Source organism: Mustela nivalis, assembly GCF_964662115.1.
Source record: "Mustela nivalis genome assembly, chromosome: 17".
In the NCBI taxonomy this organism is placed as follows: Eukaryota; Metazoa; Chordata; class Mammalia; order Carnivora; family Mustelidae; genus Mustela; species Mustela nivalis.
In genome coordinates, this window is record NC_139036.1 from 28,667,623 (window position 1) to 28,683,768 (window position 16,146).

At 35.3% G+C, this 16,146-nt stretch overlaps 2 protein-coding genes across 5 annotated transcripts in view; both read right to left on the reverse strand.

Moving 5' to 3' along the window:
- Positions 1 to 813, reverse strand: part of BRIP1 (BRCA1 interacting DNA helicase 1) — a 189,525-nt gene extending 188,712 nt beyond the window's left edge. The window contains exon 1 of the mRNA XM_082705892.1: positions 556 to 813. The gene's annotated coding sequence lies outside the window, so the exon portion shown is untranslated. The remainder of the gene's footprint in view (positions 1 to 555) is intronic.
- A 673-nt stretch (positions 814 to 1,486) lies between these two features.
- INTS2 (integrator complex subunit 2) overlaps positions 1,487 to 16,146 on the reverse strand; it is a 48,176-nt gene continuing 33,516 nt past the window's right edge. For all 4 annotated transcript variants that reach the window (XM_082705887.1, XM_082705888.1, XM_082705889.1 and 1 more), the window contains 7 exons: positions 13,288 to 13,413; positions 8,445 to 8,643; positions 5,967 to 6,218; positions 5,496 to 5,603; positions 5,261 to 5,366; positions 3,663 to 3,839; positions 1,487 to 3,558 (listed from right to left, as the gene is read on the reverse strand). In XM_082705887.1, coding sequence (XP_082562013.1) covers positions 3,389 to 3,558; positions 3,663 to 3,839; positions 5,261 to 5,366; positions 5,496 to 5,603; positions 5,967 to 6,218; positions 8,445 to 8,643; positions 13,288 to 13,413 — 1,138 coding nt within the window. In that variant the 3' untranslated portion in view covers positions 1,487 to 3,388. The remainder of the gene's footprint in view (positions 3,559 to 3,662; positions 3,840 to 5,260; positions 5,367 to 5,495; positions 5,604 to 5,966; positions 6,219 to 8,444; positions 8,644 to 13,287; positions 13,414 to 16,146) is intronic.

Consider the following 16,146-nt stretch of genomic DNA (forward strand, 5'->3'; position numbering starts at 1 on the left):
CATCTGCCAAGACCAGAAATCCAGCAACCAATCTTGGTGCAAGGTCAGGGGGCGAGAACTCTGGCACCCAATGGAAGCCTACGCAATTAAGAACGGGCCCAAGATACCTGGCGGCACCGGAAGGCGAACCGCAGTAGAGGGAAAGACTCGCCCAAATCTTAGGGTTTTTAAAGGAAAAGAGTTCTTTCCTGAATTCCTAAGGCACTTAACTGACTTTTTGACACCGGTGATTTAACCCGTTAATGGATTTCTTAGAAACTCGAAGTGTCTATTCTTAAAGTCTGTAGACCAACAGAGAAGACACACCTTTAAGCCTCGCGGAATTCAGCAGCGCCACTCAATTCAAATTAGAACTTTGTAAGTAGTCAGGCGAACGAAAAGCTTGAGGCGGCAATTGCCAGAATGAGCCAAATGAGGCGAAAAGGTTCGATGACAACCAGCTTACAGGATCTCATAATATTCGAGGCTTTTCCAGATACCAAATTAAACCAGACAAACGCTTCCGATGTCTTCTACTACCAGATAACTTCTTCCTCCATTTAAAGGCTCACCCACCTCTGTCCCTCCGGAGACCAGTTTATTCTTCTCTGCCAAGAAGTATACTTAAATTTCCTCCAGAAGTATACTTAAATTTCCTCAAAACTAGGTTAATCATGATCTCTCTGAACTGCTCTTTTTAAAGAGTTCTGTATAGTCTAAACTTGGCTAAAATACTAGTGTCCAAAAAAGCAAAACCTGAGACATTTTCTCAAATTCGAGAAAACTGGCTTAGGAGAGAGGTTTGCGGCAGGAGGAAGCAGCAAGAGGGGAACTGATGTGCCTCACTTTCACTTTTACTACACTGTCGCCAAATGACAAAACTTAGTCATGGAAATAAATTCTGCCCTTTACTTATAATACCTCAATTTACATCAATGCCTATTATAATACTGAAAAAAAAATTCCCAGTATAATAATAGGGAGATAGTTAAAAGAATTCAATCATCATGAAGCCAATAAAATAATTATAAAAATAAATTGCTATAAACCATAATTATAAAAATTAAATAACTTGCAAAAATAATTTCATATAAAATTAATTGAAAAAAATAAGCAGATTCCAGCTGGGTACTATGAATTTCATTATGTGACGATACGTGTACATAAGCAAAGATGAAGGGAAAGTACCAAAAATGTAACTTAATAAGACAGTGGAAGGATAATTTATAAAAATAAGTCCTCAAAAAGGCAAATTGTTATTCTGCATTTACAAATTTTTAAAATATCTAATCTTTTAAGTAACCACTCCAGGGTAACTATTCTGATCTTCCTCTCCTTAATTCCTAAGACTCTCCAGTGACTTTACCTTGAATCGCCATTTGATGTATGTGGCATAACGGAAAGGGACACGCTGAGACTGGAGCCAAACAGTTCTGGATACCAGTCCCTTGAAATGTCCCTTTCAAGTTAGCAGCAGTGAAATGAAACACAAAAAATTAGAAGCACATTTGATAAAGAATATGAATGTTTATAAACCAATATTCAAAATAGCTGCACACATCTGTTTTCACTTGAATAAAAAGAAACCACATTGTGACAAATCTTATAACCTTAACTTAAAATACATGAATATTAACATTTACTAATATATTTACACATTTTATTTACATCATCAACAAATCTGATGAAAAAGAGCATATGTTATTTTAACACAGCAGGTTTTGACCAGTCTTTGAAAAGTGATCCAGGAATGTGCACGGCATTTAGTTAGAAAACATATTTCAACCCTTTTCTGATTTCCTAGAGGTTACCTACTCACACAAAATATTCCAAAGCCTCTGTTTAAAAACTAAATAAAACAAAACAGGAGCAGTTGTTTTTAATCTTAAAAGACTTATAAAACTGCCTTGTTTAAAAATATGAAAATTCTTATGGTACTTTTTAAATGGATGTCTTTATTTTTGCATCAAAATTACTTCATTGAATATTAAGCATCAGATAAAAGTTATAAATATCCTATCATCTAGGATACTGTGTACTTCATGATTTGAAATAGCTACAAATTAGTTCTTGTATAATACCCTTATGAGGTAGGGCCAGTAGTAATCCCATTTTACAAAGGAGGAAAATGACATATGCCTATATGCTAGTGAGAAGACCAAAGTCAAATTTCATTTCTTAAAAATCACACTTCCTTATTAGCCTACCTAATTTTACAGGTGAACAGGTCTGTTTCAAAGCAGAGAAAAGAAGGGGTTGGGAGGAGTGTATTATTCAGGTATATCTCAGAAAACAAAGAGAAGTAACTTCTATGTTGGATTCTTAATTAAAGAAAAATAAATGGGACTATGGTTTACCTGAATGCATCTACCTAATCAATGGAAGTTACTAACGGAGGACTGCCAAATCCTTCAGCAACATGGTACTTTACACTATTTTTAACTTTTCCTTAGGTCCAAACACTGTATGTTTTTTCTTACTCAGAGATCTTATAAAACTATGATGTGAATTATAATCCTGATGGCACACCAAGAGCTCTTTAATCTGGTGTGTTTCACTGCTTTAAACTTTAATTAGATCCCAATGTCATTTCCCCCCTGACCATTAGGTAAGTCAGTAAAACATTATAAAAATAAATCTTAAAAAAAAAACTAAATGAGATCTCCTTTCAGGTTCTTCTTTGCACAAAGATGTTTCTGTAAACAATTCTAAATTAGTAACTTAAAATTCCAAATTATTCAAGTATCTCTTTAAACATATCTCCATTTTAGTAAAAATTGAAGCAAACGTGTAAAATCTTAAAATTCTCATCTGTAATTCCATGGAAATCATTTACAAAAAGCTATTTGCCTTTTTTAAAGCCTTTTCAATACTATTTCTTGAGAAGCAAAATTCCATCTCGCATTACTACTACTTGTCTTGCAAGTTTTAACAGTTTCTACTGGGTATTTACACTCCTAATTTTTCCTATATTCTCCCTTCCCTTTTTCTCCCTCTCATCATTGCATCATTGTGACATTGTTATTAGCTAACATTAAACACTAGGGCTGCCCACAGACTCATCTTTATAAGAAATTAAAGGCATGGCACTGTTTCTTCATTGCAAAAGTAAATATAAGGCCAAATTCACTTTCTAGAAATGAGGTTCTTAAATGTGCTCCCAACAAAAGAAAAAAAAAAGTTCCACTGCTACAGTATAAACATACCAGCAAAGTAGATTCAAAGAACTGCCAATCAAATATAAGTAAGCATAATTCTTAAAGAGAGTTCTAAACTATACCCATGTTGAAGTGAATCTTTTAATGATTCCAAGATGTTACTGTTCCCAATTCAGTTTAGAGTTGTAAGATGCAGACTCATATTGAGTGTATGCAGCAAAAGCTTCATTTTTTTGTTTTAGTTTTTTTTGTTAAATTCCACTAACACTCATGTTTATTATTTCAATTATTGTGCTTTCGATACAATGACAAAGCTGTACATCAGGATCCATACTTCCAGTGTCCCCAGATGCATTTTTATAAGATAAATCTTTACAGATACCAGACCATCCACTTGGTTTCTCCTTTATTTGTTGAAGACCTAAAAACATAAGGAAAAAAAAAAAATTAAGGCAAGGAATCTGGAAAGGAATTTGGCCTTTATGTTTGCGATATTAAAACAACTTTGACAATGTTACTACTTACGTGTAATAATTGGATCAATGTCTCTTGTCTGAGTGGCAACATCAGAGGCACAGACTTGCCCTATTTGGATCAGCAAAGACATAATATCCTCATACAGTGGAGGAAATGCTCGACAAAAGGAAACCAAACTTGGCAGAGTTGGCATAAAAAAAGCATACCGCTTAGCCTGTGTTAAAACTGTTGGAAAGAAGTTAAACAATTTTTTACTTTACAGATATAAATTCAACATACATGGTCTATTGAATATACTAAGCACCATACTCTCTGCTGAGATTATTAAATTTTCTAAGATATATCTGATCCCTGCCTTTAGGAAGCTTACAATCTAATAGTCAGCTATCATTCAACATACAAATTCTTATTTTCAAGCACTGTGATAAGTGCATTACATGCATTATTTAATTCTCACAGTTTTATAAATGAGGAAAATATTTATAGAGGAGAAAAACTCTTAAATCTTAGATTAAGAAACTTGTTCAAAGGGGTGCTTGGGGTAGCTCAGTTGGTTAAGCATATGCCTTCAGCTCAGGTCATGATCCCTGGGTCCTGGAATTGAACCCCACATTGTGGGCGGGGGGGGGGGGCGTCCACGCTCAGTGGGGAGTCTGCTTCTCCCTCTCCCCTTCCCTCTCCCTCCCACTCATTCTCTGTCTCTCTCTCTGTGTGTCACTCAAATAAAAATGAAGAAATAAAATCTTAAAAAAAAAAAAAGAAGAAGAATCTTGTTCAAAGCTACACAGTCAGTTAGTAGTGGAGCTGCAATTGAACTCAGGCAGTTAAAGCTCTTGACTGCTAAAAATAATAACATGGGGTGAATATAATGAAAAGAAAAATGAATAGAGTATTATGGGAGCAATAAGAAAGAATATGAAATTAAGTCATAATTTAAAAAGACTGAATTATAGTTCATTTCTTTTAAAGTAGTTTATTTTTATACCATTTTGCTCTACAAAACAGATGGTGATTAAAACATTAGGGCATGTTTTAGAGCTTAAGGAAACAACTAATATATTTATCTTTTATTTAGACATCATGATTATATTTTTCTGGAACTCTAAGTCTTTGTAATAAATTATAATTTGCCTTCTACTGACCTAATGACGTTCAGAAAGCAGATCTGATTTTCATTTGTAAAATATGGAAAACTTTTTTTTCCCTTAAGATTTTATTCATTTATTTATTTAGAGAGAACATGCACATTTGCGAACAGGGAAAGGGGTAGAGGGGGAGAGAATCCAGAGCAGACTCTACACTGAGCACAGAGCCCAGTGCAAGGCTCAATCCATAAGATCCTAACCTGAGCCAACATCAAGAGTTGGATGCTCAATCAACTGAGCCACCCAGTCCACCCTGGAAAGCTTATTATATTTACCTAAATCTATATGTAATTATTCACAAAGTGAAAGATAAAATTTGCCTAACTATTCATCTCCTCTATGCTATAAATCACATTTCTACTCAAAAAAACTTCAAAGAATTGAAAAGATGGCATAAATTAAACTACTAGTAGCACAGAAACATCGTACTACTAAATTCAGTAAAAATACGTACTACTTTATGTTAGAAGTTTTTGTTATTGATGTTGGTTGGCTACACACCTGTTAGCAAAGTTCCCATGACATTCACAGCTAAGCGAGCCACACTGAGTGACTTTGGCAATGCATACTGGATACACAAATGAGAAAGCAACTGGATAGCAAATATCTGCAATGCAAAATCAAAATGTTACATGTTTCTGAAGAATTCTTAAATATTAAAACTTTTTAAATGTTTAATAGCCAGCAAGACTGGAGGGAGATTAAAATTCTCCCTAAGCCTCCAAATGCTTGTTACCTGTTTTTCAAGTTCTGGCTGTGCAATAAGCTCAGGTATGAAATCCAGACAGATGTGCATAGATGGAATACCTGCGACGGTCAGAGGTATAAGTTCACATGGATAACCCTATCTCAACAAGAAAGGGGGGGAAAGAGTTGGGAAAAAAAAAAGATATAAGTCAAATGCAGATAAAAATACAAAGAGAGATTTTTTTTCTTCCTTTCTGTAAAAGTTGCTCAGAAAGCTACAGTACTCTACATGTATCCTGGCATTTCACCTTTCTGGTGCACCAGAATAGAGATAAATTATTTGAACTTATTAGAGTGAAATGAAATATAAAAACTCTGAATTTGGGGCCATATTGCAAAGCACCATGATCATCTGTGTGATCTCCAATTTCTAACTGATCCCCATTAATTTAGTAATCAAAGCACTACCTCCCCCAAAAGATCAATGTCGACCATATGAGCAACATTCTTGGAAACATACCTGAAAGTGAACAAGTTTAGCAATGTTAGGATCAGCAATGTACATCTGGTGTAAAAGACAACAGATAAGGCACTGAACTTCTCGAAGGTTACAGAGCAAATTGTCTTCTCCTTCCTCGATTCCCTTATTTGAAGCACTGGTAGTAATAACACTTTGAACATTTCTTAGTAAGCTGTCTGGATTGACACCCTTTGCTTTCTCTTCTTCAGTAGGTAAGCAAATCTCCAAGAGAATCTGGACAGCTGCACTATCCTGCAAGCAAATAAAACAGAATTTAAGAAGTTTTTGAGAATTTTGTTTTCACGTGAACCAAAGTGGTAAAACAATTGTTTCTTAAAAAAAAAACAACGTACTTTTAAGAGCATATATGAGCAATCTATAGGGCAGTAATTCTCACCATGTTTAAGGTCGTGAATGCTTTTAAGGCTCTGAAGAAAACTACACACCCTCTCCGTATAAAAATTAACAAGTAAACAAATATATGCATAATTTCAGGGTCATCACATATCACTAAGATCAATGGACTGCAGTTTAAAATCATCTACTAGAAGAGTATTCTGATTCAGTGATATCAAAAAGAGGACCTAAACAAAAGATGACTTCTACCAGAACCTCTGTTCTTTCCTCTTAAATTCCTACATCTCCCAAGATCCTATTCTGTATTCCCCTCTTTTTCTCACCTGGCACATTTTTCTCACTAATTAATTAATTCTTCTGAAGATGATGGTTAATAATTAATGCCTAAATGTCACTTCCTAAAGCTTTTTTCCCCCCTTTTAATTTGAAGATGGGCTCTTTATAGCCCTGGTTTTGCAAAGAAAAATTCTGCCTTACCATCTATTCTCCCTGTCCAACTCGTTGTTGCTCAGTCTACAAGCTTGAGTGTCATTTCAAAGAACAGTAATTTCCTGAGGGTTGACCCACTTGATGCCCCTACATTTTTTTTTTTTAAAGATTTTATTTATTTATTTGACAGAGAGAAATCACAAGTAGATGGAGAGGCAGGCAGAGAGAGAGAGAGGAGGAAGCAAGCTCCCTGCCAAGCAGAGAGCCCGATGCGGGACTCGATCCCAGGACCCTGAGATCATGACCTGAGCGGAAGGCAGCGGCTTAACCCACTGAGCCACCCAGGCGCCTCGATGCACCTACATTTAAAGGAGAACTATAATGACTCTTATCTAGTAGGAAAATGTAACAAAAAAAAAATGAATATATGACATGTATCTCTGGAAGACAGCCACTGCATGGAATCAAAGAAAACAATTACTTTGTCGAACTGTTTGACGAACTTGATTATAAAGTAAGGTTAGCTTTATTTTGTAATTCTCAATCTTCAGTTAAAGGGTGTTTGGTTTGGGGTTGTTTTTATTTGTAGACTCTGATGCCAGACTACCCAGGCTTGAATACTAGCTCTGCCACTTATCAATGCGCAGCCTTGAGCAAGTGACTTAACCTCCCTAAGTCTCAGTGTCCTAATTTGTAAAAATGGATAGTACTCCCTACCTCATACGTTGGCTATAAAGGTTAAGTAAGTTAATATACATAAAGAACTTAGAATAGTACTCAGCATATAGCAACCATTAAATAAATGGTAGCTATTATGATCTTCAATCCCTTATATGAAATTCTGAGGGCCAGATTTATTTTAGAACTCAGAATTCTTTTTTTTCATGTGATATTATATAACATCTCCAGCAGAGACTAGGAGAGCACACAGTGCAGCCAAACATATTCACATTTTTGCAGCAAAACAACATTCACAATAAGTGGGATAAGGTTATAAATAGCTTCTTATCAATTCAGGTCAAGTTTTGTCACAATGAGATCACATCAGGTCAGATCTTTCTGCCAACTGAATTACAAAAAAAATGCTTCAGTTTTCATAAGATTTTTGATCTCTGTATCATAGATAAGAGATTGTGGACATATATTATCACTCTAATTCCCCTTATAGCCAATGAAAATATTTTAGAAGCTACATTTCAAATTAAGAAAACATTTCTACTTTGAAGACATCAATTGCTTAACATTTAATCATTCTCACATCTCCTGCCTTTTTCAAAAGTTACTAAAGGCTTCTACCAGAACCTCTGTTCTTTCCTCTTAAATTCCTACATCTCCCAAGATCCTATTCTGTATTCCCCTCTTTTTCCCCTCTTTTTAACCAGTACCTGACATTTTATTATATATATATTTCTTGTTCTGTTTGTCTCCACCATTTGTTTCGAAAACCTTATTTTGTTAAAGTATAAATCTCATTCAAATGGCTATTAAACTAATATCATGAAGATTATTCCTAATTTTAGTAATAAAGTCCATCTGATCTTCAGAAGCAAAGGCACCAGCATTATAATACATTCTGTAATGAAAGAAATGTGCAATATGTCACTATTGTACATAAACAGCAATCATCTGCTGTTTATTTAACTAATTATATTAACAGGGAAACTCATGCTTTCCTTGACTAAATTTCATTACCTGAGCAGCCAGTAAAGCATTTTTCAATTCCTCTCTGGTAACTTCTGGGCCATCAGTTTGGCCAACTAAACCTATTGTATTATTCTGGGAAGGCCTATCTTGTTCTGCAGTTTCCTTCAGATGAGCACTAAGGTAGGCTTTGGATGCAAGAAGATATCCATTCAACATGTGTAGAGTAATATCCATCAGTGGGGGGCACCTACCACAGAAAGAAGAAAAATACATAAGAAAGAATATAAATTTATATTAGTCGGAATATGATCAATCAGTCCTGAAAAGCAGTACCTGAGAAACCTAAAAAGAACAGTAACACTCTTCCACTGAAATATTTTTTCTAAAAATAAAAGTTTAATAGGTTTGTCTTATCCTCTAGAAAAGTTTAATATGTTTGTCCTATCCTCTAGAAAAGTTTAATATGTTTGGCTTATTCTCAAGATTATACCGGATATTGAATATATATTAAATATTATCTATTTCATCTTATCAGCTAAGACCAAATATAATGTATGCCCTAGAGAAAAGATTCCTTTTTTGCAAAAAATGGCATTAAGAGTAAATCTCTTAAATAGGAACCTACAAAGCAGCTGTCCAAAAAAGAAATATTCTATTATTGATAAGAATAAGGAGACTAGGGGCGCCTGGGTGTCTCAATGGGTTAAATCCTCTGCCTTCAGTTCAGGTCATGATCTCAGAGTCCTGGCATCGGGCTCTCTGCGCAGCGGGGAGCCTGCTTCCTTCTCTCTCTGCGCCTGCCTCCCTGCCTACTTGTGATCTCTCTCTGTCAAATAAATAAATAAAATCTTAAAAAAAAAAAAGGAATAAGGAGACTAGAACAGAATATTTATTTATTCTTTCTACTCCTGTTTCTTCTTTGGAGCAAGACAACTTGCTATTCCAAAAGTACTTCATCCACTTGACCCGGGATAAGTTATTTACGAAACCTTGGTTTCTTCTTCTATAAAAGGAGCAGTTATTCATACCTCAAAAGTTGTTACAGATTAAGTGAGATAAGAACAAATATAAGGGGCACCTGGGTGGCTCATTGGGTTAAAGCCTCTGCCTTTGGCTCAGGTCATGATCCCAGGGTCCAGAGATCAAGCCCCACATCGGGCTCTCTGCTTGGCCAGGAGCCTGCTTCCCTTCCTCTCTCTACGCCTGTCTCTCTGCCTACTTGTGATCTCTGTCTGTCAAATAAATTTAAAAAATTAAAAAAAAAAAAAGAAGAAGAAATATAAGAAATATAAAAGAGGAAAAAAAATGATAAATTAGTAACCACTAAAATGTAAAAAGCCAAGCCCTGGAGCAACTGGGTGGTTCAGTCATTTAAGCACCTGCCTTTGATTCAGGTCACTCAGAGTCCTGGGTTCCAGCCCCCATTGCACTCTGCGCTCAGCAGGGAGTCTATTGTGCTCTGCCCCTCCCCCAACTTGTGCCTGCGTGTGTGGGTGTGTGGGTGTGTGTGTGTGCGCGCGTGCGCGCACGCACACTCTCTAATAAATAAAATCTTAAAAAAAAAAAAAAAGTCAAGCTCTTAGAATAACCTGATAATGCCACATCTCAGTTTATCACAGAAGGAACTAGCATGAGTGCATTAACAGGCAGTATAGGTATGTTTATAACATTGTAACAATGGAAACAGCTTAAATGTTCATCAGTATATCAATAGTTTTTCTGAAATGCCCAAATTTAGTACAGTAAACATCTATGTATTTATAGTGAAAAAAATATGCGTCACTATTAAAAAACTATGGCAATGTCTCCAAAAATCTCAAGCTCCACTCCAAAATTCTGAATCAGAGATTCTGGAGGACAAGCCTCATAATTTACATATGGATTACAATGCGGCAGTGAAAACAAATAAGTTAGACCTATGCATATTAATATGGAGAACATGTGAACAATACCAGCTTTTTTTTAAAAAAGAACAAAATAATGCCTACAATGTAATAATACTTATTTTTTTAAACCACTGAAAGAAGTAGTATTCTTACTTATAAATTTGTAAATACATAGAAAGTAAAGCTACATACACACTAGTATTTCCTCTGGAGATGAAACAGGGATTGATCAAGAGGTCAAAGAACAATTTTGGTTTAGCCATAGCAACATGGTAGACATGAGAGCGAACAAGACTTTTCATTGTACACCTTTTTCTTAGTGTTGATCTTCTTGTTTGTTCACTTACTAATGTATACAATGAAAACTTTCATACATACATGACAAAGGAAATATGATAATGAATCTCCAAGAAATTATCATCTACCTTCAACAGTTATTGACACATGGTCAATCATTTCTTCTGCACCCCCATCCACTTTCCCATCACCACCAAAGGGTTAGTTCAAAGCAAATCCTAAACATTATATATTTCTGTATGTGTATATATTTTTATATTGTTATTTTTAAAAATGATGTGGATGATCACTTGGTAAAAAAACTAAATTTTAAAAAATTAACAAAATTAAAAGGCAAAACAGAACAAAGGAAAAACCTGCAATATACATATAAAGAACCAATTTCCTTTATAAAGAACTGTTTGCAAATCAAAAAAGATAAGCATTTCAATAGAAAACTAGACTAAGGGTTGTCTGGGTGGCTCAGTGGGTTAAGCCTCTGTCTTCGGCTCAGGTCATGGTCTCAGGGTCCTGGGATCGAGCCCCGCATCAGAATCTTTGCTCAGTGGGGAGCCTGTTTCCCTTCCTCTCTCTCTGCCTGCCTCTCTGCCTATTTGTGATCTCTGTCTGTCAAATAAATAAATAAAATCTTAAAAAAAAAAAAACTAGACTAAAATATAAAGAAGAGAGATCAATAGCCAAAAAGCATATTAAAATATTCAATCTATAATACAAATTAAAATCAGAAACAAGGGGCTCCTGGGTGGCTCAATGGGTTAAGCTTCTACCTTTGGCTTAGGTCATGGTCTCAGGGTCCTGGGATCGAGGCCCGCATCGGGCTCTCTGCTCAGCGGGGAACCTTCTTCCCCGTCTCTCTCTGTCTGCCTCTCTACCTACTTGTGATCTCTCTCTCTGTCAAATAAATAAATAAAATATTTTTTAAATAAATAAATAAATAAAATTAGAGACAAGTTTTCACCTAGCCAATTTAATAATTGTAAAGTATTATACAAAGTAGTGAAGTACAATATCAAACACTGTTTTGGGAGTGTAAACTGCTTCAGCCTTTCTGCATGGCAGAATAAAAATATGAATATGAATCAAAATATGAATCATAAGTCTTAATGAGCATGACCCATAATTCCATTTTTAAGAATCTGCTCTGGGGCACCTGGTTGGCTCAGTTGGAAGAGCATGCCACTCTTGATCTTGGGGTCCTGAGTTCAATCCCCATGTTGAGCATAGAGATTACTTCAATAAATAAATTTAAAAAAAGAATCTGCTCTAAGGAAATACTCAGTACATAGAATAGTCACCACAGTACTATTGATAATAACAAAAAATAGAAATAAACAAATGCCCAACAACAGGGACTGGGTTAAGCATTGCATATCTGTATGGAATACTATGTAACCAGTTAATATCAGAATATCTATTAACGTGGGGAAAAGGTCGCAAGGTAAAAGAAAATCCAGGCTATGATAGTAAAATTTAACAACTTCCTGAATAACTAGAGGCAATTCAGGTGAAAGGTTACTTACATAAATGGATTTTTAACACTGATAAATTGTCTTAAAAGTTTTTCTTTTCTGGAAGTGTTATTTACTGCTATTTTTATTTTATTAGATACTTAATGTCATTTAAACTGTTCATTCTCCTGACTCCTATTTCCCATGAGACCTTGATCTCACCAAACCACACATAGCTGATTTTTCAAATTTTGTCACTTCATGAATGTCATCCCTTGGGTTGAAGACAGATGACAACATACAGAGTGTGTATCCTAGTTAAGTCTTCTTTAACTCCAATTTCTTTCTCCTCTAAGCCATCTAATGCAAAGCTTCTCTTCTTAAGTTACCACCTAAATGACCTCTTTAGCCTAACATTCAATGCCCTCCATAGTCTGACCCCTAACTTGACATTCCAATTCTAAAGTGTGCTCCTCTCAACAAATTACCCCTCCAAATTACCCCTTTTTCATTTGTGCTTCTATACTTTTGCTCACACTGTTCCTTTCCCCCCACCCCCGACAATGCCTTCCTTAACCCCTTACCCCCATCATTATAGTGTCTGTTCATCTAAAACCCATTTCTATCCTTTAAAGTACTACTCAGGTCCCACTTCCTCTACATCTTTCCTGAATTTTTAATAGCATCCACTTACTGAATGATTTATCTGCATACGACCATATAATTTAACTTTTCATGTATTTGTCTTATTTCAGTTTTAATGCATATAATGCATTAAACCATATAATAGTTATATATGGTTAATAAGTAAATTTTAGAAGCCTTTTTCAAAAATGCTAGCAACAAGGCTAGATTTTACTAATCACATGTTAAATATTAAACTGAATAGTTCTTGAATATAGACAAAACAAAAATAAAAAGAATCTCATAGGGGCACCTGGGTGGCTCAGTGGGTTGAAGCCTCTGCCTTTAGCTTGGGTCATGATTCCAGGGTCCTGGGATCGAGCCCTGCATCAGGCTCTCTGCTCAGCAGAGAGCCTGCCTCCTCCTCTCTCTGCCTGCTTCTCTGCCTACTTGTGATCTCTGTCTGTCAAGTGAATAAATAAAATCTTTAAAAAAAAAAAAAAAGAACCTCATAGAGTACACCACTAGTCACCCACAAGAACACGAAGATAGACGTTTAAACTGAATTTCTTCAATTTCTTTTAGATGCTCTGAAGTATAACTCCAGAATAAAAATGAAACTCAAATGACACATACCTGTGTACCCTCTGATCACATCTTAGGACAATGAGAGGATCTATCATCAGGTCATTCTGAGTATACTTTTGTTGTCGTACAAACTTTATTGAAGGCTGAAGTGCATTAACTGTCATTACCCACAGCCTGGTGAGAAAATAAACACATATTCAAAAACAACTATATTATAGTTGAAACCTGCAGCCATCCAGTCCAACTTAGGATATATTCAGTAAAAATTAAACAGGTGGGAATTAACTTGGAAAAATTAAGAACTATAGTAATGTAACTTATTTGGATGTCTCTAAAACAAATGAAGATAAACAGTAAACACAAAGTAGTTTCAAAAATTCTCAGTTATAATGGAATAATCATGGCATAAAAAATAAAAGTATGAATTAACACCTTAGCACTTTGAAACTGTATCTGGCCCCATAAATAAGCCACTCATAAAATCTCAATGTGAGATGCCACTTTGAGATTAGACATCATAAACTCTAAAAGTGATTACTAACCTGACTGCACATCAGAATTACTAAGGGATATGGCAATAAGAAGGGCACCTGATCTCTTACAATGAAGCCCAGGAGTCCATCAGCCCCATCTTGCACAAAGAGCTTGCCCACTCTTAAATATGAGTAGAAAGCCAAGAGTCATCAGACATTTAAGGAAAGCCTCTCGTTTGAAAAAGATTAAAGTATGCAAACAGAAAGAAACTTCAAAGAAACAGAGAATGTAGGGATGAAAATTTTAAAGTTTATAATTAATATTCTTAAAGGATAGGATATTGCACATATGAAACAAGAATAGGAGACCTTCGAAAATATTAAGGCAAGGGACACTTGGGTAGCTCAGTCAGTTAAGTGTCTGGCTCTTGATCTCAAGGTCATGAGTTCAAGTTCCATGTTGGGTTCCATATGGGCATGGAGCCCACTGAAAATAAAATAAAATAGAAAACTAAGAATATTCAGTAAGAAAGAGTTCTTAGAGATTAAGAATATAACACATTTTTAAAATTCAAAAGAAAGATCAGAAGATAACATTGAGAAAATACTCAAAGTATATTCAAAAGACAAATTTTAAAAAGAATAGGAAAAAACTGCAAAATCAGTGGTTTTAAAATAAGAGGCTTAAGGGGCACCGGGGTGGCTCAGTGGGTTAAAGCCTCTGCCTTCGGCTCAGGTCATGATCCCAGGGTCCTGGGATTGAGCCCCGCATCGGGCTTTCTGCTCAATGGGGATCCTGCTTCCTCCTCTCTCTCTCTCTCTCTCTCTCTGCCTGACTCTCTGCCTACTTGTGATCTGTCAAATAAATAAATAAAATCTTAAAAAAAAAAAAAAAGAGGCTGAAAACCAAAATTACAAAAAATTATAAAAAACAAGGGAAAGAAACCACTGAAGGAAAAAAATATAAATGTCCTTAGAAATGAAGACATTGGTCCCTAGACTAAAAAAAAGACCCAAGAACCCAACATTATGAATTTAAAAAAAAAAAAAAAAAAAAAAAACACCAAAATACATCATCATAAAATTCCAGAAAGTAGTGAAAGGGGAAAAACCTCCATTTTAAAAGAGAAAAAACAATGGTCACATACAAAGGAGTGGGAATTGATATATCACTAGATTAATTAATAGCAACAAGGGAGCTCAATTCATTCAGCAGAATGATAAATGAGTTTCCTGAACACCCTTTCTCAGGAAGCAACTTGAATGTGAGTTCCACTCACTGAAATGAGGAACTACACCAACACAGAGAAAAACATGGAATTCAACAGAGACAAAACCAATCCCAGGATGGCTACTGTGCATGTCGCAAATTAAAACATGACAATGGAAAGCTATAAAAGGAATGTTTGCAAGAAAAAAATGTTACTGTTACATTATCTGATATGTTATAACAATTACAAAGTAAACGTTCTCTCAATAATGGAGTTTAGGGTTAAATCAGTTATTGATTTAAAAAAAAAAAGAACACAAAAACAAGACAAAAAACCCAAGTAATTGAAAAAGGGAAGTGTTAAGTCAGCGTTTGTGTATGAGGTATGAAGAAAGGCAACTGTATAAGAAAGAAACTGTAATCAAAGAATACTGCATATGTCAACTATAAAAATCACACTGATGGAGTCATAAGAGGCACAATGAATACTGATTTAACCAAAACTTTTGGTATTACCCTGTCAGGGAAAATGAAGGAAGGGAGAAAGTGAGTGTTGAAGGAAGAGGGACTCATAGGGGAGGAAAGAAGTAAGAGGACTAACTCTTCATCTTGTATAGTGGAAAGTCACAAATAATTTCTAAATGGTAAAGCCAAGAAATCATACTAATTTTAAGTATGTTATTGAGATAGATGGGGGATATACATGCCAGAATAAAAAGGCTAAGGAAATGAAAATGGCTGTCTCTGGGGAGCAACAATCTTAAAATGGAAAGGAATATACTATTTAAGTTCTTAAGTTATATGCATTTATTTATCTGATATAAATAAAATTAAATTTAAAAAGCATAAATATGGGACACCTGGGTGGCTCAGTCTGTTAAGCATCTGCCCTCAGCTCAGGTCATGATCCCAGGGTCCTGGGATCAAGCCCCAGGTTGGGCTCCCTACTCAGTGCGAAGTATGCTTCTCCCTCTCCCTCTGTCCCTTCCTCCTCCCCTGCTTGTGCAGCTCTCTGTCTCTCAAATAAACAAAATCTTTTAAAAAAATTGAAAAATAAAATAAAAAGCATAAATATTTCCAGAACTATTGAATCAAAATCTCAGGTAAGTCCGGCCCAGTATTCTGGTTTTTTTTTTTTAAAGCACAGACTAGGTGTTTTTGTTTGTTTTGTTTTTCTGTTTAAGGGGGGTTTTGTTGTTGTTTTATTTAAATTCCAGTTAATAT